At 51.1% G+C, this 19156-nt stretch overlaps 8 protein-coding genes across 8 annotated transcripts; 3 read left to right on the forward strand and 5 right to left on the reverse strand.

Moving 5' to 3' along the window:
- Nucleotides 1-883: 883 nt before the first annotated feature.
- Nucleotides 884-1555, reverse strand: N7459_009351 (uncharacterized protein; the record flags this gene model as incomplete). The annotated part of the gene is made up of 1 exon (XM_056948519.1): nucleotides 884-1555. One exon carries the CDS (start codon nucleotides 1553-1555, stop codon nucleotides 884-886), a length of 672 nt encoding a protein of 223 aa, XP_056795744.1.
- Nucleotides 1556-2110: 555 nt separating this feature from the next.
- On the forward strand, nucleotides 2111-2731 carry N7459_009352 (uncharacterized protein; the record flags this gene model as incomplete). Its single annotated transcript, XM_056948520.1, has 3 exons — nucleotides 2111-2248; nucleotides 2314-2458; nucleotides 2547-2731. The coding sequence occupies 3 exons, from the start codon at nucleotides 2111-2113 to the stop codon at nucleotides 2729-2731; spliced, it is 468 nt and encodes a 155-aa protein (XP_056795745.1).
- Nucleotides 2732-4111: 1380 nt separating this feature from the next.
- Nucleotides 4112-5364, reverse strand: N7459_009353 (uncharacterized protein; the record flags this gene model as incomplete). Its single annotated transcript, XM_056948521.1, has 2 exons — nucleotides 4112-4901; nucleotides 4952-5364. The coding sequence occupies 2 exons, from the start codon at nucleotides 5362-5364 to the stop codon at nucleotides 4112-4114; spliced, it is 1203 nt and encodes a 400-aa protein (XP_056795746.1).
- A 3022-nt stretch (nucleotides 5365-8386) lies between these two features.
- Nucleotides 8387-9848, forward strand: N7459_009354 (uncharacterized protein; the record flags this gene model as incomplete). Its single annotated transcript, XM_056948522.1, has 3 exons — nucleotides 8387-8501; nucleotides 8551-9741; nucleotides 9802-9848. The coding sequence occupies 3 exons, from the start codon at nucleotides 8387-8389 to the stop codon at nucleotides 9846-9848; spliced, it is 1353 nt and encodes a 450-aa protein (XP_056795747.1).
- A 396-nt stretch (nucleotides 9849-10244) lies between these two features.
- On the reverse strand, nucleotides 10245-11690 carry N7459_009355 (pepsin-like aspartic protease; the record flags this gene model as incomplete). Its single annotated transcript, XM_056948523.1, has 1 exon — nucleotides 10245-11690. The coding sequence occupies one exon, from the start codon at nucleotides 11688-11690 to the stop codon at nucleotides 10245-10247; it is 1446 nt and encodes a 481-aa protein (XP_056795748.1).
- A 2312-nt stretch (nucleotides 11691-14002) lies between these two features.
- N7459_009356 (SAP domain-containing protein) lies at nucleotides 14003-14900 on the reverse strand (the record flags this gene model as incomplete). The annotated part of the gene is made up of 2 exons (XM_056948524.1): nucleotides 14003-14617; nucleotides 14682-14900. The coding sequence occupies 2 exons, from the start codon at nucleotides 14898-14900 to the stop codon at nucleotides 14003-14005; spliced, it is 834 nt and encodes a 277-aa protein (XP_056795749.1).
- A 386-nt stretch (nucleotides 14901-15286) lies between these two features.
- Nucleotides 15287-15630, forward strand: N7459_009357 (uncharacterized protein; the record flags this gene model as incomplete). The annotated part of the gene is given in 2 exon segments (XM_056948525.1): nucleotides 15287-15434; nucleotides 15446-15630. The coding sequence occupies 2 exon segments, from the start codon at nucleotides 15287-15289 to the stop codon at nucleotides 15628-15630; spliced, it is 333 nt and encodes a 110-aa protein (XP_056795750.1).
- A 1462-nt stretch (nucleotides 15631-17092) lies between these two features.
- Nucleotides 17093-18928, reverse strand: N7459_009358 (uncharacterized protein; the record flags this gene model as incomplete). The annotated part of the gene is made up of 4 exons (XM_056948526.1): nucleotides 17093-17713; nucleotides 17770-18387; nucleotides 18447-18747; nucleotides 18807-18928. 4 exons carry the CDS (start codon nucleotides 18926-18928, stop codon nucleotides 17093-17095), a joined length of 1662 nt encoding a protein of 553 aa, XP_056795751.1.
- Between the last annotated feature and the right edge of the window lie 228 nt (nucleotides 18929-19156).

The following is a 19156-nucleotide window of genomic DNA, read 5'->3' on the forward strand; positions in this document are numbered from 1 at the left end:
GGCATTTCCATAATCAATCACGTCATTATTACATCCACTTCGACTCTCGTACCTACGGGTACTCCAAGCTCAGCGACCTGATCAATGCCTCCTCTTTATTTGAAACCGCTCGTCACTCTTCTCAACAAGGCTTACCCGAGGAGATCTGGGTACGCGATAAGCGTCGGAGGCGTAAGAGTTACGCCGAATAGGCGCGGGTCTAACTGCATGTTTGAAATCACAATTCAACTTACGTTGAAGCAAACAAGTCAAGTCTTTGAAAACAGGAGCAATAGGCTTCGTTCCGGGGGACTATACCATGGGCTCCTGCGACTGAAAAGGCGGATTACTAGGAACCATCCATCTCTCAGGAGACGGCTTTGAACCTTCCGAGAGCTAAACGGGTTGCTGCCAGGGACACAGCATCAGAACAGCCTGTCAATGTTGTCATCACATACGAGGCGGGCAACCAGCGTTGGTGATCTCAGTAGGGGAATCAACGACGTCCATAAGGCACTTGTTGCTGGAATCTGACCGGGCTTAACAGAGAAACAGAACTTAACAGTTACTAGACTGCTGCGTTCCATTCTCAACCATTTGTGGGGAAATAATTGATCGAACAGGGAAGAAGTGCGTGCCGGATGTTGTTGATTAATGGATGGGCACAACATCGAGGCAGGGAAAAACATGGTCAATGAGAGGGAGGAAAGTGGTGGCCGACAAAAAGGTAACTGATGATAGGAATATACATTCATAGTAACAGCAGATATCCACACAGGTAGTTATGGCAGGCGTAGAGGGAGAGAATTCGATGGTCAATAGCGATCAACGATTGATACATAGGCAGAGGAGAATGACAGCCGTTGAAGAAGCAACAGCTAGCCAGGTCAAAGACGGAGAGGACTCATAGCGCCGCAAATAATTGTATAGATAACCCAAAGAACTCATTCACTTTGTCCTTGAACATGATGCAGTCTTGACATGGACGCGAGCTGATCAATATGACCGCTTCGGCTAACGAAGCCGGTGGTGGAGTATTAGCCATATTTATCAGATCAGTATGCCGGTGTAGTCGCTGGTTTAGAACATCCAGCTGGCCTTCTAGCCTCAATAACGATCCGGCTTGGGGGCTAGCAATCAGCCGGTTCAGGGATGTTTCAACCGACTTGAGCTCCAACTTGAGTGCCTTGATTTCATCATGCTTACCAACGAGCTTTTCGTCTCCATCGAACAGCCTATTTTCCAGGTCCTTCTTTCTCTTTCTGAGAGATGTCACCTGGCGTCCCGTTTCTTTCATTGACAAGAACTCCTCAAGTTCATCCTCCTTCAATTCAATCTTTGCCTCCAGTTCCGTGTGCGGATGTCTATCCCGTGGGAGGAAAACATGGCGATCGACGAAGTATGCAATCAACTGCTTTTCCGCATGGCAGGCATTGTATTGACCGTCTTTACCCTGGTCTTTGCTGTCACAAGGCAAAGAATGACCGACTACTTCCGAGATGTAAAAGACATCTTCCGTCCACTGCCGGCCACCGATCCTGAGGGACTGGACAGAGCAATGTGACCATCCGCTCATAGCGCCAACGGAAGGGAATTTCCCGCCTCGTTCCAGGCGCGCCACCGTCTTCCAACTTCGGTTAATCGGATATTCTTCAATTGGTCCATATAACACAAGCGAGTCTTGCTCCGGCGAGGGTATAGCTTTCCATCTTTTCGCAATGTGAAGTTCTCAACTTCCCTGTCTTCCAATTTATGGCGTGGCGATGAATTCCCTCGCAGCATGGACATTGGACGTAGTAATCTGTCGAATTCCACCAAATGGCGTCGGCTTCAAGTAGTAGTTCCCCTCGTCGACTGCTATCCCAGAATTTGGCATCTAGTTCCTGCAGGTTACGCTCACTGATATCGTCGTGGGGTAATATAGACCACAGAAGGCGCTGTTACTCCAGCTATCCTAGCAAGTAATGTCACTTGCTCGGTCCGGAGTTTCTGTAAGACCGGGATCAGACTTATATGCATCTCGAGACACCAAACTCTTAGGCTTTCCCACAACGCTTCTTTTTACCGGTGGTTGGGAACCCAAAAAAAGTCATTTCTCAGCTGCCCTACCGACAATTCGATCATTTTATCTATGCCTTTCCGAACCCTCTCTGCCGAGGATATGATGGCGGGAGGTACGAGAATCATGCGAGCGGGGTTGGAAGGGGGGAAGATTGTCGTAGCTTACGGCAAACCTGCCCTTGAAAAGTCCGCGAACTTGACAGCTCAGGTTGGTATTGTATACACCTTCTAGGTATGGAAAGGGCTCTAAGGCTCGCTATTCAAATCCGATAGGCAGCAACTTGGAGTGCTCAAAACCCGATTCTCGCTACCTACGCAGTTGTCGGCACCACCGGAGCGACTATTCTAGCGGCTCCCGGCCTTGCAACAGCCCCAGTACTCTCGAGTATGGGTTTCACGATGAGTGGTATACAAGCCGGTATGTGCAGTATAGTAGAAATCTCAACAAATCAATATCTATTTCCTATGCGATGAAGCTTGAATAACCATTTGTTTCCGAGATACAGGGTCGATAGCCGCAACCGCCCATAGTTGGATTGGAAACATTGTAGCGGGGAGCGCGATGGCTATAGGACAGAGCGCTGGTGCAGGAGGAAATGGCTTGGTCATTATTAACGGAGCTGCACAATTAGGAGGTGCTGTGATGGCTGTGGGAAGTGCTAGCCTAGCATGGATCAAGGCTCAATTATAAGCCCCATATTTAGCGTTACCTACTTTGACAGCCATCTATTGTGAGTCGAGCAAGGTACGGTTTATTTATGACCCGAATGCGTAGATACGATCACGACCAACTCATACGCGAAAAGCATAATAACACGTCTGGCCGGCTATATAGAGCCTTAGGATAGCTTGACCATATATAGGCGAGGCTAAATAGTGAGCGACAGCTCTGCGGGGCGGCTACTAATGAGATAGAAGCGAAGGACGTCCGTGAATACACAATATGATTCTAGAGCAGATCAATCTCGAGAAAATGCTAACTTAATGGAAACGCATAGAATCGATTAGTAGTTCAGCACCAAAGAAGGCAATGCACAGATGCCCGAAGGGTGAGCTAGGCCACACCATGTTTCTGTCCAGTTGAAACAATTATTGAGTTACAGGGCAGCGTTGACGTGGCAAAGCTAGATTACTCGTACTCGTTTAGCCTCGGACATTGGTGCTTTGTACCGAGACCTCTTCAGAACTCTCGGCTTGTACGCTTGTACCTGAGGCGCTGAGCAAGAACCTTTTGCTGTTTTAAATAAAGTCGTGGCATGGTAGAGCACCACGGACATTGCGGAAGTAATATTCTCAAGGGGAATTGATAAAGAGGAGAGATCGTACGAAGGAAGGATGATCATGCATATGAGTGATGATGATGGAGGATCTATCTACATGAGAGGAAGCTTAAGTGCGTGGGTCATGTGACACCCACATACGAACAGGAATATAAACTGATCACTGTATTTAGAGGCATGTGGTCGATATAAATAAGAAGAAATATAATTGCAATTCGGAAAAGTTGTGAAATGGACCTAGGCATTTCCACGGTCTTCGGAGCGCTTCAATGTGAAAAAGAGAGAAAACAACTAGCGTAATGATAGTGTTGGCGCCCCTAGTGTCGCCGCTGCTGTGATCAGAGAGCATATCGGGGAGAGGAGATATTCTCTTCTCTTTTCTGATTCACCGATCCATCCGCTTTCTGGCTCCCATCGGGCTCAGCACTTTCGTCCATAGTTAGACCCCTCATTCGCCAATTTCCATTGTGGAACTCTATTTGAGCGTCATGCAGGACTCATTGAGGTCAAGGAATTGTGTTTCGCCCAGCAGCGAGTCCAAGGCTGTCTACCATCTACCATAAGATAAAAGGGTAACTACCGCCATTGCCTGGCCGAGTTCGCCGACCGCCACACGGGAGTTGAGGGCTATAAGCCGGTCACCGAAGTTGCCCTGAATGACCTCGCCTGCCATGTCTCTTATTATTCTTGTTTGTTATAGTGTGACAAGCATAAAAAGGGTGGTCTGATTGATGTATGCATTGGAGTCTTTGAGCAGTTACTTCCGAATCATCCCGCAAGCGCGCAGCCTTCTAATTTCCCTTTCCCTTGAATAGATCGTGCTCTTCTTGACCATTCGAACTAGCACCAGGCTCACCCGGGTGACGGAAGAGAGACTGTATACTCTCATCTGCCATCCTACCAAGAGCCTGATACGAGTGATTGCCGGACTTGATTCGCTTGGCAGAGATGAGATCTTCGAGGGTGGTGACAATAGCTTGCCTACTATAATCGCCGGTGCTAACGTCTTCGAAATGGTGAGTTCGTAGTTGATTTGCTTCTTCCCCCACCCGCTTGCAGAACTCCAGTAGTTCTTCCGTCCCGTGTAATTCGTCTTTGAATCCTTGATCATCGCGAGCCTGCCCAGTTCCCAATTGAGGCAGACGGCTTTGTTGCCCTTGCATGTTCCGCCCAGCCCCATACAGATGTTGCATGAGTCTTAGCTTCCAACTCGTAATTTCTTTCTGTGCGGAATTAAGCCCTTCCGCATTGATCAGCCACGACAAAGTAGGAACCACAGGCGAAGACCTGCGGTTGAGAAGGCTTGAAGGATGCTGCGTATCTTGTAAAAGACTAAACCTTGACTGGTCGATCAAGGTAAGAAACTGCTCGCAAACGTCTAAGCTTTTTTGAGTGCTGTTCGTTTCTTCCTCCATCATCTGCAGTTCCGCTGGTTCGTAACCAGAAATAGTAGGGCCTTCAGCAGATGCAGACTGTAATCTTGTGCGAATCTCGTGCAAGTGACCTTCCAGATCATATTTTGTGTTTTCGATAAGGTCTTTATATTCCTCGATAACATCTCGCGTAGTGTTCGTTGTACGTCTTGTATAGAAAGGTTAGGGCGAATTAGAGATGAAGGGAACGTGACTTACAAATTTGCGTAGGCAAGGGCGATTGATATGGTTGATTTATACCCAGACAGCATATTCTTGAAACCGGAGATGTCTTCACCCATATATCTTAACTTGAGCCAGTCTCTTCTGCTGCTGCGCTCTTCGGTGGAATGGGGGGTGCACCTTATTAGCAAGGCATTGAACTCCTCACAGGCGTTCTTGCACCTGAGAAGGGGTTGTTTAAGCGACGTGAGTTCGACGGCAATGTTGGCAATCGACTCCTCCAGGGCTATAAGGACTCCTTGAAGCGCATCCAGTTCATAACGAAGCTCACGAATCATTTTATCACGAGAGTGAAGACTCTGGATCGTTTGATAGAGGATCATAGAGGATTGGAGAGCCAGCGTCACAAAGCTTGTGATAGCAGACGCTGTACCGACCACTTCCGCCATGCTGAGTCGTCGAAATACTTGTTACTGAAAAGTGAAGGGGATGGTGGGAAGGTAATGGAGATGGGTGCTTTCCAGTCAACGGGTAGAGAGTGAGGTATTTATGGGGCGGAGCGAGGTTGCGGGGCATCAGTGATCAGTGAAAGCGGTGGGAATCACGACAGCGCTATTTCCAGTTTGGCGAGCGCGCGGTAAGCAGCTGTTTGGGTAGCCGCCTCCCCACTCGATGAAACGTTCATCCACTGCCAGATAACAAATGCGAATTGAGCCCGGCACTTGCGACTCAGAAACCGACCCACGTTTGGAATTCCAACACTCGATGAAGTGGACCCAGATGGACCATCCGACACTCTTCTTTTATTACTTGTGGAAATTATTAGTTAAAGCTGGAATCGATGGAGGAATAGTTGGAGTGGCGGATCCGGATTCGGAAGTGTTATACCAGCTACATTGTACACGTGGATTAGTCGCCATTCTGATTAAAGAATGTGGCCAATTTAGTCTGGTTGATGAGAGAGAGAGAGAGAGAGAGAGAGAGAGAGAGAGAGAGAGAGAGAGAGAGAGAGAGCGCTATCTACACCTGCGCAACGGGGCTACGTCAGGCATCGTTATTAGGCTGAAACGACTACTGTTAGAAGAGCCGGCGGGTAGCAGAAGAGTAAGAACCCATCATCTCTTTCCCCTGCATTGACAGCAGCCATAGACTCTTTTGAGCCGTATAGATACTAGGCTAGTGCTAATGGCTCTTTTTAGATGTCAGGCGTTATGCCCTACGGGCGCCTTCGCAGTGCCGCTGCCATCGGCAGCCGTATCAACGATGTTGAGCGGTAGATAGAACAAGCAGAGCAGCAGGAAAGAGATGCGCGTCTACGGGCCAACAGTATCAAGGCACGGGCGAGGGATACTGACGCGAGCCAAGGCTGCTGAACTTCGGGCTATTACCGCAGTCTCAGACAATGTCATCCAGAACCAGCTGCTCTCTCTGGCATACGGCCTCCTACCTCCGAATTCTTTCACTTACAGTCTGCTCTGCGTTCCAGTGGTGTAGCTTGCTATCTGGTCAGATGAGATCAAGACACTGGTACAGGGGAGCCTATGCAGATGCATGATAGGCCGCAAGAGTTCTCAAAGTCCGGTTTGCAACGTATCGAGATCATCACCGTCTATGTCAGCAGGAATGCCCAGACAGACATTTGATGATGCTGATATGATCTGGCGAGTGCACGAGCCAGTCAGATCAGAAGAAAACAGAAGAAATCGACGAATCTACGCGATGGGCGAAGCGATCGAAGGAAAATCTGCACTGAGGAGAGGAAGGAAAAGAGAGCTAAGAGAGGAAGCTATTTACATGCTGCGCACGTGGGAGCTCTCTGCCTAAGGCTGCCATCGCCGTCAACATTCGAGTCAGTCTAACCGGGTACTTCATGTCTGATTATGAATCATAAATAGGGATATATCCATAGACCTATCCATGAATAGCTACTGATTTCTTCGTTATAGTCGGAAAAGGAAGGTACGTACCCTATATACGGTGTTAGGATCTCCTCCTGGGAGTCGATCCGAGGGTTATTAGAAGGATTAGAGTGATATGGAAACCAAGGAGTACAATCATATTGAGACTAATCGCTGAGGTCTAAATCTCCGTGCGCGGTACGCTGAACCATATACACCATATGTGTAGCACCCTTAGAGAGGGCGGTCATAACATAGCTAATACGTCGTGAACAGGAATACGTATTTATCTAATAACAAAGATTGTGCCGGCGCCTTACGCTGGCTTCGTTCTTGCCCAGTAACTTAGGCATACATAGCCGAAAATTTAAGCGAGCGCATAATGTCCTATCAAGAAATCACTTGACTTCTACCAGTTCATCCCTGCTATACTTCACAATACTAGAGTAAAGCTTCACAATAGGATACGATATACATACGTCTATAGTCAAAAGATACTACCTAACATAGACTATACTAAGTACTTAACTATTAGCTTACTTAGTCAAGACTTGGTGGTCTTTTGGGTAGTCTTCTATACTATAGGAGAGATATGCGAGTCGGCGAGCCTTTATAAACTAAGAAGGGAAGTGTTAGGACTAGGGCACTGGTCCCCCCTATTCTAACGTTGTGCGCTACTTATATCGGTCCCGGGCATGCTAGAACATAGCGTTCTAGCATATTTGGTCTTTTGGCCTGTTTGGTTAGTGCGCCTGGGCACGTGCCGTAACAATTGATGCATCTACCTAAGTACGGTACGTAGGGCGCCTCTACGTCCACTGGGGTGGCTGTATCAGGACCTCAGCGATGATTAATGCGTGTATAGTGGCTATTGGCATATGGATTTCATGGTAAATAGTCGTCTACGACACTGACATACCCCTTGAAATTCAATGCAAAGCTATGCAACTCCATACTATCCTTGCACCTAGCCTAGACGCTCGCTGTATCGAGGGAGATTCTTCTGCAAATGAAAGGACTTACGGTTCCTAATATGCGAGAATAGCAGGGTGACTCAAGCTACTGGATGTGGCGGAAGCTCTCGGATATTGGTCTATAACCGAATATCGGAAGGGTGATGATATCCTCATGCGCTTCCAGACGCAGACTCGGCCGAGAAATATCATTCTCGCAGCGCCCAGAAACCTATACTCATCACCATGCAAGATGGCCACTTCTCCACACATTCTCCGCTTTGTCGATCGGCACACCTACCGGCCCGTCAAAGCTTGACCGGATGCCGAAAAACCAGGTTCACACCACCATCCCAGCGCAAATTATTTCCTGGATCTGTAGCAAGTGGGTCGACCTGCATATGGTTTCTTCGTCTTGGAAAGGCTCTGAGCGGAAATGGTAGTTTGCATCTGTAGTTCTCGGACGAGAGCTTCGTCAAAATGAAGTCATTGATAAGAAGGCGATAAGGATCGATCTACAAAAGCGGAAACGGGGCACCACGATTGAACTTCACGCATCTCTCGATTCATTCACTTGTATCAGATCATCTTTATACATATCCTGAGATACTAACGATATCATGAGTGATCCGAACAACCCGCACATCCAGAACCGGACGACGCCGCAATGGGGTCTGTACCAGCGCGAGAACTTCTGGAAGGCCAACGAGGGCCAGACGCCGCTCTTCAACACTGGTAAGTTCCCCAAAAACTCATCTATTGCCTAAGATGTTCTCGCTAACAGTCCACACCTCCCAGATCCACGAAAACTGGAAGAAAGAGCAAAGGAGAGGCTCAGCGAAGGCGGCTGGTGCGTTCCTCCTTCCTCTTCCTAGCCCTAACCCAACTCCCGACAACAGAAGAGAAACACAGCTCACGCCAGATAGGTACTACGCCTCCTCCAACGCAGGCATGTCCAACACCCACATCGTCAACCGCCAATCCTTCTTCCGCCACCGCATAATCCCCAACCAGCTCGTCGACACCAACGAGCGCGACACAACAACCACAATCTTCGGCCACCGCGTCGCGGCGCCCATCGGCTTCGCCCCAATCGGCATAAACAAAATCTACCACCCAGCCGGCGAAGCCGCCGTCGCAAAAGTCGCCGGCGAGCTGAACCTGCCCTACTGCCTGTCCACGGCAGGCAGCACCTCGGTCGAGCGCGTCGGCGCCGCGAACGGCGCCGGCCCCCGCTTCTTCCAGCTGTACATGCCGCACGACGACGAGCTGACGCTGTCGCTGCTCACGCGCGCGTGGGAGGCTGGGTTTGACGCGCTCATCCTCACGACTGATACGTGGCAGCTGGGGTGGCGACATGACGACGTTGCGTCGTCGAATTATGCGTTCTATCGCGGATTTGGCGCGGACCTGGGCCTGACGGATCCGGTGTTCCGGGCCAGGTGTAAAGATGCCGGGATTGATCCGGACGTGGATGTGGTGGCGGCGTCGGCGAAGTGGATTGATTCTGTCTGGCATGGGCGGGCGTGGTCGTGGGAGAAGATCCCGTGGTTGATGGAGCAGTGGAAGCGGATTTCTGGGGGACGGCCGTTCGCAATCAAGGGCATTCAATCGGTGCGCGATGCGCGAAAGTGTGTTGAGCATGGCGTGGATGGAATTGTGGTGAGTAACCATGCTGGCAGGCAGGTGGATGGGGCGGTTGCCAGTCTCGATGCGTTGGAGAAGATTGTCGAGGCGTTTGGGGATCAGATCCATGTAATGTTTGATTCGGGGGTCAGGGGTGCGAGTGACGTTGTCAAGGCGCTGGCGTTGGGTGCGAAGTTTGTGTTTGTTGGGCGCTTGTGGATTTGGGGACTTTCGATCATGGGCGAGGACGGGGTGCGGCATGTTATGAGGTCGTTGTTGGCGGACCTGGATATCCTGATGGGTGTTGCTGGGTTCAATAGTGTTGAAGACTTTGATCGGTCGATTCTCGGTATGTGCCTCTATCCCTTTTGCTCTGTTGCTGGATGAATTGATGCTGATACATGTGCAGAGTCGGATCCAAAGACATATACGTTGATTCCGGAGAAGGTACTGTGAACAGATCATGACCATGGAGAGAGTGATCAAATCTTTCAATGCATATGATTGTCCAACAAGGGAAACGTATTCTAATTGTACAGTGACGAGTGGTATCAAGACCATCCCATTTTCAGATGGTTGAGTATTCGTGGAGACAGTAGCACTAGATGCACAAGATGGTCTTCAAGTAGTGGCCAGCAGTAAACGAATGGTATGTGCAATGTTAGTATTAGCCCAACGAAAAGAAGACAGTAAAAAGTGGGAAGGAATGCCAGGAAGCCGTATATGCAGGACTCAAATATATGAACATGAACATCGCCGGAATCGAATGATCATCGAGTGGAAACGTAAGGTAGGAACGACTGGGAGTGGTGGAGTAAAATAACAATGGCGGATAAAAGGCACTGTGGACGCTTAGATTAAAAGCATGCCTGCAGAAACCATAAGAAGTGACCAGCCACCGCCGAAGGAAAGACGGGGAGCTAAGTTGGTTGAAGTGGGGTTAGGAGTGGAAGTGGAAGTGGAAATAGAAGTAGTAGTCTCCGATGCTCCGGCAATGGTGCCTAAATGAGTGGCAGTAACAGTAGTCCCAGTCGGAGTCGATACAGTCGTTGTATTCGCAGGGTGTGAAATGTTGCGTTGCGCAAACCCGACCCGAGCATTGTCGAAATCGAAAACAGTATACACATTCTTGAGGAAGACATCTCCGAGAAGCCAGGTGTTGGCTCCATCCGACGCGTGGCCCACAATTGTCGACACACAGCTGCCGTTATTGTTCGACCCGATATAGTCTACCGGAGAAATCGAGTACTTGACGCCGGAGAATTCGAGCTCAAGTGTGGCGGTGGAGTTGCACGGAACGGTAAACTCCTCGTCATCTGCCTGTGAGGATCCAGGAATCATGGCAAACACTGTTTTTGCGTCGGCCGGGGGGATGAGGACGTAACTGGTTCCGGTGTCCACAGTGGCAGATTTGTTGGAGAAGTTGCAGGCCTGGCCATTCACGTAGACGTCATCCATCGGGATAGTCCAAGTAGAGGTACTCGTGTTGGTGTAAGAGATAGAGGTGTTGAATTTGCTGGTATCGATGGTCCCAAAATTGACTTCCCCGTCCTTTGCATTGTCTGCGGTGCGCGACAGACTAATACCGACGATGTTCGAGCTGATCATATGTTTCTTGGCAACAATGTCCATGAACGAGGGGATAGTCCAGCCCGACGTGTCTGAGCGTCCCAGTCCCAGAATGCCGTCAATGGGATAGCTGGAAAATGCCGAGGTCGCCGTGGAGGCCACCCCGAAAGACAATGTTACATCAAGACCGGCGAATAACATCGTATCCTGCCCCAGGAGCCCATTCACCTGGCCACTCCCGTATCCAAGAGACACGGCAGAGTTGTTGGAGACACACGAGCTGGACTGAGAGGTGTTGAACGTGTGGTGGCTCTTGCAGACATCGTCTGTGCAGGTCGAGCCAAAGACCCAGGTATTGGGGGCCCCGGTGTCGAGGGCCAGCCACATCTGTTCCCTCTGCGAACCGACCTCAACCACCCCAAAATACGAGAAGTCGACACCATCCTGGTCAACCGCAGCACTGTTGGGAAGGGTCGGCGTGTCGGCCTCGACGATGGCGTACGTATCCGCGCGGCGTACGGGAAACTTTTTGATGCCGAGGGTCACCGACTTGGCATTGGAATTGTCTTCCTCGATATGTGCGGATTTGGCTGTCCAGGGGAGAAACCGACGCAGCAGATTGGCCTCTGTTGAGATGGTTGCGGTCGGTCTCGATTTCAGTTCGTATGGATAAAAGGCATGCGCGCCCACCGACAAGGTCGCAATGAGCACACACGCTGAGAGATGCATGATCCTGGGACGGATCTAGTGGCAGAACCAAGGCGCGACCATTTGCCGAAATGACCCTCAACCCAGCGTAATGCACTTCGAGTGGGCAGATTCCCAAGTCCAACCCTTCGTCCAGCCTTACCAGTGGTGTCGAGATGTCAGTGGAGGCGTAATCGGCCAGGATTCGCACCGGCGAGAACGAAGATCTACCAGGTACAGGCGATATTCAGCAAGATGGACAAGGACCAGCAGAGCCACACTTGCGTCGCAACGGGGAGAAGCGCGATTAAAAGAGCAAAGAAAAGAAAAAGAATGACGCGAAGATAGAAAAGGAGGTTGGAGATGGAGGTTGGAGAGAGTAAAAGCAAGACCCCGGGTTTTGCAGGCGAGGGGGAGCCGACGCTCCACCGGCGAACCTGACGAGAATCTCTCCTCTGACAAGCCCGTCTAAACTGCAACGCGTTAGCCACCGGTGCGCCAGGTTCCACCAAATGGCCATATTAAGCTGTGATCGGCTGTTCCGGTCGGAGCTAGAATCGCTAGCTCGAGTCCTATTCCGGTTTTTTGGGCTTCTTGGGCACGGGGGGTGGTTGAGGAAATGCGATTGTGCGGGCAGCACTGGTGAGCAGAGTGCTTAGCCATGTGTCAATCCCTCGACAACATCTCGGGCAGTGCGATCGCTACAATGTCGACTCTGTGCATATACAGATGGTGGGACTACAGGACCCAGACTGTGGGTGCAATGTTGCAGCGTTCCTCCCGAGTTCTGAGGTTCTTGATCCTGCGGCCCACCTCGGTCCCCGATTGGCCGCACAGATGAGTTCCTATCACTATCACAATGGCGCTGCGGTCTAGACTCGACTGCTGAGCAGTCAGAGCACTCATAGTGGTAGACTCAGTGTTATGTCTACCGGACCATCGCTTGGTCCAGGCTGGGCGAACCACTGCCGCATTCCTGCGTTCGTCACCACGGATCCACCATCCTGAAACATTTGATCTGTCCGATCAGATCAGATCACCCTGTCTGCATACCAGTGGTGGTCTCTGTCGCCGATCTCATCCCAGCGCGCGGATATTCAACCACAAGACAACCTAGCATCGCGATCGCCTCGCATTAGATCAACATCATTCATTCCAGAAACCTCTACCCGAGGCGCGCACCGTGACACTCAGCTGTTCCCAACCTCGGGAAAGCCCGGGTTCTCCCAGCAAACCAGGACGATATACTCTCGCCGCAGGTGCGTCGCACACCAACCCCCGAGACAGCCAGAGACAAGACTATAAATGTGAGGTAGGACACCCGTCTTGTACGCACCGAGGATGTGGCTGCATGCACCCCAAGGCGGAGGCTGGGGCCACGCCATTGAGCGCGGTAACCACGAGCATTGGTGCCAGCCACAGGGTCTGACAGCCAGCCCCTTGCCGTGATCCATTGCGACTGGGCAAAATGAGTCAGACAACGGCATTGCTCGCTGGTGCAATTCCCATGCGGTAATAGCATCGTCTTCAAAAATTAACCGACGCGCCGTGCATGGGCGGAGCGGTAGACTTGTACTCCGACGATACGAGAGGCTTGTCGGCAAGAACGTCAAAACCGGACGATGCTCACAGCATAAGCAATGGACCAATGAGTCCCCGATAAAACACGCCTGGAAATGCCAATGTCAATGCATGAACTATTGAAAACTACAAAAAGAGCAGCCTACGTCAGCAATGTTTAACCGAGTTCGTCCGCGCCAAATAAACCTGCCAGTAAGCCAGAACCGGCACGCCATGCAACAAATACAATACAAACATCCGAATCGCAGGAACTCGGGGCGCTCCGGAGAATTGATGGCGCGCAGCGCGAAAACACACCCGGAAGCGATCCCGGTTGCGGTAGATCGTCGTGTTGCAGGAATGTCGATCAGGGTGTTGGCTGTAGGGCTCGGGAGGTCAACCTCGGCACGATGAAAATGGAACGATGGATGTCCTCCATCACCGACGAGTTCTACGTGGAGATGAAGAATGGGAAAGCATGACTCATGATGATCACTGGATTCAATTCGAGTAATCTGGGCCGGAGATAAATCACTGTCGGATAATCCGCCAATAAAGAGAGTAGAATCACATGGGAACACGGCAGCCCCAGACCCGGTCGGGACGGTCCCGCGTAATAGAAGACATCAGACACAACGGTATTACATCAGAACGCTAGAACCCAAAATAATCCCGAAGCAGACAATCAGGAAACGAAAGGAACACGCAAAAGAAGGCTGGAGCAGAGCACCAAGAAAATTCGTCAGAGCAGGTCGTCAACCCGCGCACCGTAAGCACAGCTCACAGTGCCGCCTCTACTTGCGAGCGGCGACAGCCTCTTTCGGGCCGAGGACGTCGTCCAAAAACCCAGCCCAGAGCTCGCGCATGACGCCGGGCTCGCTCGCTTGCGAACCGTTGGCGCGGCGCTGCAGCTCCTCGCCTGTTCGCGAGCGACCCACCGTCTCTGTCAGCGAGAAGGGGTCGATGTCGACGGCGTGGTTGTCGACAACCTCGCTCATGGCGCTGGCGGCGACGTCTGCGCCGGAACCGGCGACGGTGTAGATCTGGGGCTTCATGGGTGGGGCGGATGGGGACGCGGAGTCCTGGTGGGAGCTGAGGTCGGGAAGGACCGGGACCCGGATGGCGGATCGGACGGGGGCACCGTCGAGGTCGGCCATCGAAGGCATGTAGATGAAGTCGACAGTGGAGGAGTCACCGACGGCTTTTGAGGCGCGGGAAGTGTTGAATTGGCGGGCGGAGGAACTGTTGAATGGGAAGGGGACAGTTAGTCTCATACTTCGGATGGCTTTAATGGAGGTGTGGAGGAAACGAGGGACATACTCCGCGAAAGCGTTGCTGTTGATGCGGCGCATGGCAATGCTGAAGGCCCGCGATTGCAGAACATCATGGTTGGAGAGACGCTCAATCAGCTGAAGAGTGATTTGTGAGTTTCACTGCCGATGACGTATCGATTGGGTTGGGTTCGGTTCATACCTCCGACTTGCTGCCTGCAGCACGGAGGGAGCGACGTTGGCACTCGAGCTTGAGATCTGGCAGACTGCGAGCGGCATATAGTGAGGCCTTGTCGGCGGGGTTGGCAGGCTGGGCAGACTGAACGCCAGTGATGTGGAGACCACGTCGAGCGACGGGGGCAGCAGAGTGCTGCTGGGAGATTTGACGCAGAGCGCGGAGGGAGGAGCGAGGAGCAGCCATTTGGGATGTGGGGTGGAAGGTATTATTGTATAGAGCTAGGAGCAATGATGGATGGGAGGGGAGGGGAAGTAGTCGAGAGCTATACAAGAAAGTGGGAGAGGGAATGAGAGAAGGGAGAGGGAGGAAAGGCCAACAGTCTTATACTGGGGAGCCGACTGGGAGACGAACTACGGCGCAGCGTGCAGCTCAAGGCGTTGGGGAGAGCTATGAGGCTTGGCGGTCTGGCCCCGTTATCGATAGCGGGCTCCACGTTCCAATAAAAGGATGAAAGTGTTGACGTGCTCTACTCAGGGGGCGTTGATAAGAACAGCCAAGAGCATCCCGGATGGGAGTGCGAAATCCAGAGATGACGCTGTCGACGACCCCTCTCGGAGTTTCGCTCCACGATGCTGGTCGATCGTCCCCGAGACGACGAAGTACTTGCTGTACTTCGCAGTACCCAGAAATACCCCGAAGAACAAGTACCCAGTACCCGCCGATTCGGGACGGAGACTACCCCGTACCCACCAGAACTGCGGTGCCTCAATGTACCCGGTACTTTGCAGATCACCGGAGAGGTGACGCCGGCTCCCCGTTCGAGACCCGTTTCGCCCTCTCCAGTACATCCACATCCACGTACTTCGTCACCTCGTCGCCCGTCTCCCCCGTCCACGCTGCACGTCGGACGGTGATGATTCGAGTTGCCCATCCGAAATTCTGCAGGAATGGGGCCATGATCTCCAATCCGTGAGCACTGACTGGCTGCCCCTCTCTTCACCGGGCCCTTCGTCAGCCGTTCGAGAAGATCGGGCGAATCAGCACTAGAAGGGTGACTAACACACTAGTGAGGATCGACAACTGTTGAGGAGGAATCCCATGACCTCGCTGAGCGGTGAGCTGTGCCGAAATCTACTCGGGGCTTCTGCTCTCTCGTCCAGACGAGTCGGAAGTGTACATGCATCTACCTGCCAGTACTGACGTGGTCAATTGGGGCGCCGGTGAGCCCTGAATGCAACTCTTCACCCCCGAATCGGACTCCGGGGTGCTGTAAGCCTTGTGTGTCTGTTTCATGCCAGGCCACGGTCACCAATCCCTGCGTCTCTTGGGCACACCATCATTCTGCACGCAGCAGTACCTCCTTATCGTGCACTTCTTGGGTTGTATGTGGCGACTATAAGGGCTTGGCATGGATTCCGGCGCCTCCGGGAATCCTCCAGGGCACTACCCCTGGATAGCCAAGACAGCCAAGAGGTAATTCATGAATCGTGGTGCTCGGATCGACGGGAGATTGTCGTGGCGGTGCCATCCTGAAAAATGGGTGCCATTCCTTCTCTCATCAGGTGGATGAATCCAAGCGCCCGGTTGCGTGTCCCTACCTGTGGAACGACGGAGCCTGGTCTCCCCCTTTTAGGTGTGGCCCAAGCTTGCGGGAGCGACCGAATCACCGAACTCTGGATCCGTGGAATCAAGATGGAACTCTACTCTACTCTATACAGAGAGAAGATTGGTGGGATCCACAAAACGGTGCCCAGAGTAGCAGATTTGAGTCTGCTTTCATTGATGACTTTCTAGATCGTAGTCCTGTGTCCCATGGAACAGGCTGGTGTATGTCGTCATTACGAAACAAGGTGGGATGCAGAGAATTAGGGGAAGTCGAGAGTACACCCCTTGGTCTGCAGGAGAATTTAACAAGGTGGCACATTAGCAATGCCAAAGTGCCCGTAGCAACTACTTGTATAGGGCGGGCTCACCAGTATCAGTGACTTTATTCTCAGTGTTCAAAGAGCAGCATTTAAGCATGACAGCCACTGATATAAGGCGAAGATGGTGCACCCAATGTGCAGCTAGTCGACGAACACTGGTCAGGTTCTGTATGATATGCAGCGCCTCATTTTTGCATGAAATCCCGAGGCGTCGTTCCGTCTCCACCAACGCCACTATCCTTAGATCTACCCCAGACTATCGGAGCCACGGCGCACCACGGACATTTACATCCCAAAGCTTAGCCAGCAACATGAACCAAGATTAGCATTCAATAATACACTCGGAGAGAAGAGAACGGGGAACTCCATGGATTGTCAAACAAAAATTCGATTTTTTTAATGCCAACTCGATCCCAACAGCCCGGCCCTGCCCAGCCACTGGATAAGTGATCTGTTCAAGATCTTGTTGGTCCTTAACTGTGCCCACTCATATGAAATGTCATATTCTATCTAGAAGCACACTTCATTCCATGGCATGCCGTTTTCAGACTCAAAATCCGCAAGTAGCATCTCAACATCACTGTTAGGTGATTTCACACACTCATGGGGTAGAGGGATGTTGTCAACGGTTGTTTGCGTTGAGTCCGAAATATCCATGAAGCTCGAATCACTACTCGTGTCAATCAACAGTTCCTCCGCATCTTCTGGGTCATTTCCATCTGGCATTGGATGTTGAAACCCAAATCTCTCGTATGCGTTGTTATCCTGGAAACGGGAATGGCAGTCCAGCTCGAGGAGCTCTTGCTCGCTGCAATCATCTTGTCCAATTGTATCCAGAGGACTCTTGGTTGTTGAGAAGTCTGAATATGAAGCAAAGAAATTGGCGGCATTTCTGGTGGGCTTGGGTCTGGAGAGTCTGGCCTGGGCAATTCGCCAAAGTGCAGAATGTATTGTAGATTCAAGCCTCGGTGCAGGATGGTCTTCTGAGAAGCAAGAAGTCTCAGCTGTATTTTTTGACCTTTCTAACAGACGGGAAACTTTGTCTTGGAGTATAGGATTGGATGTATTTTCGAGCATCAAAGCTATCGCTTTGGTGAGTATTGGAATTGACACGGCGCGTTGGTTCATTGCCTAGAGATAATTAGGCATCTGGTCCTTCCACTTTGTAGACACAAGATTCGACATACATGACGATACCCTGGATTGAAAATAGCAGGGGCTAGTTGAGATAGATTCTGGAGTGTATCCTCACCAATGACCTGGATTTGGGAGGCCTTGCTAGCAGTAGCGAATGTCAATCTTTGAAGACCGAAATTGAGGAGCTGGAAGAAGTGTATGGATGACTGAGAAACGGCTTGAGTTGCCTGTAATGAATGGTTATCATTCAACTCGGATTCTTTTCCCAGTTCGCTGCATGTGGAGAAGTCGGAGTTGTCGTTGGCTGTCAGGAACTCATTGGCACCTATCCTAGGGTTTGCGTAATGAGACACATTCCCAGCATCTTCGCCACTATGATGTCCGGTAGGATAGCATGGTCGATCGATTGACCATTCTGTCTGGTATGGCCTAACATTGTAGTTCAGGTGTAAATCAATTGCAGCCAAATATATAGTTGGAATGTTTGGCGGTGGCTGAGCATCCTCAGCGTTTGCCATTGCAGCTGGTAAGCTGCGACCCTTGGCAAACCCAGATGCAACAAGCCCCCTGCAGAGACCAAATGTGAGACGGTATGTTCTAGCGCCATCTGCATCCCTCAAGTTGTCACAGCTTTTGAAAATCATGACAAACCCAAGGTCGGTCCAAACCTACGGAAGATCATTCATCAGCGAAGAACCCAACGCGTTGATCATGGGTGCAAAAGTACGCTTGAGTTGCAGAGACTTTCTCCCAAGTTGGCAACAAAGTCAGACCCAGTTGCCTCTAGCCCTAAGCCCAACGCTGTGAAGAGGCGCAGCTCAAGCTCTGGAGCTTCTGTCACCCATACCCCAAGAAGATCAGGCCACTCGTTTGATTGAGTAGACACTTCAGAATCCCAGTGATGCCTGGATCGAGTAAAATGTGCAGTCACTGCAAACTGGAGCTGTAGATGTGCGCCCGTGGCATCGCAAAGCAACTGACCCAAGTCGACCTGATGTGTCATCGTGGGGATCTTCACATTATGGTTGCTAGTAGACGAGTGTTGAAGTATGGACTGGTCACAAACTCAACAATATGCAAAATGCACCGGGAGCTTGCGGCGGGCAGTGGAAGGAATTGCGTGAAGAATGAGATCTCACTGTGCGAGGGAAAGTCTTGGGACCGGCACATGATTCCAGGGTTTCCCAACTGGGAATCGAGCGGGATCATGGATGATCAATGTTCATCGGGGCTTTGTAAAACTGTACCACCGACTCTATATAGCAGAATCGTTGAACACTGCCTAAACCGAAGAAAATGTGAAAAGGACCCTACACATAGATCAGGGAAATTGCATATACAATCAAGTTGGGGTGATAAAGCTTCAAATGTTGCTTCCCATGCCAACACGGGTCTATAGTACATAGTAGTTAAACCAAATTAGCTTCAAAACCGCCC

The sequence above is a fragment of the Penicillium hispanicum genome, assembly GCF_028827665.1.
Source record: "Penicillium hispanicum strain IBT 35686 chromosome Unknown utg000008l_segment0_segment0, whole genome shotgun sequence".
Classification (NCBI taxonomy): Eukaryota; Fungi; Ascomycota; class Eurotiomycetes; order Eurotiales; family Aspergillaceae; genus Penicillium; species Penicillium hispanicum.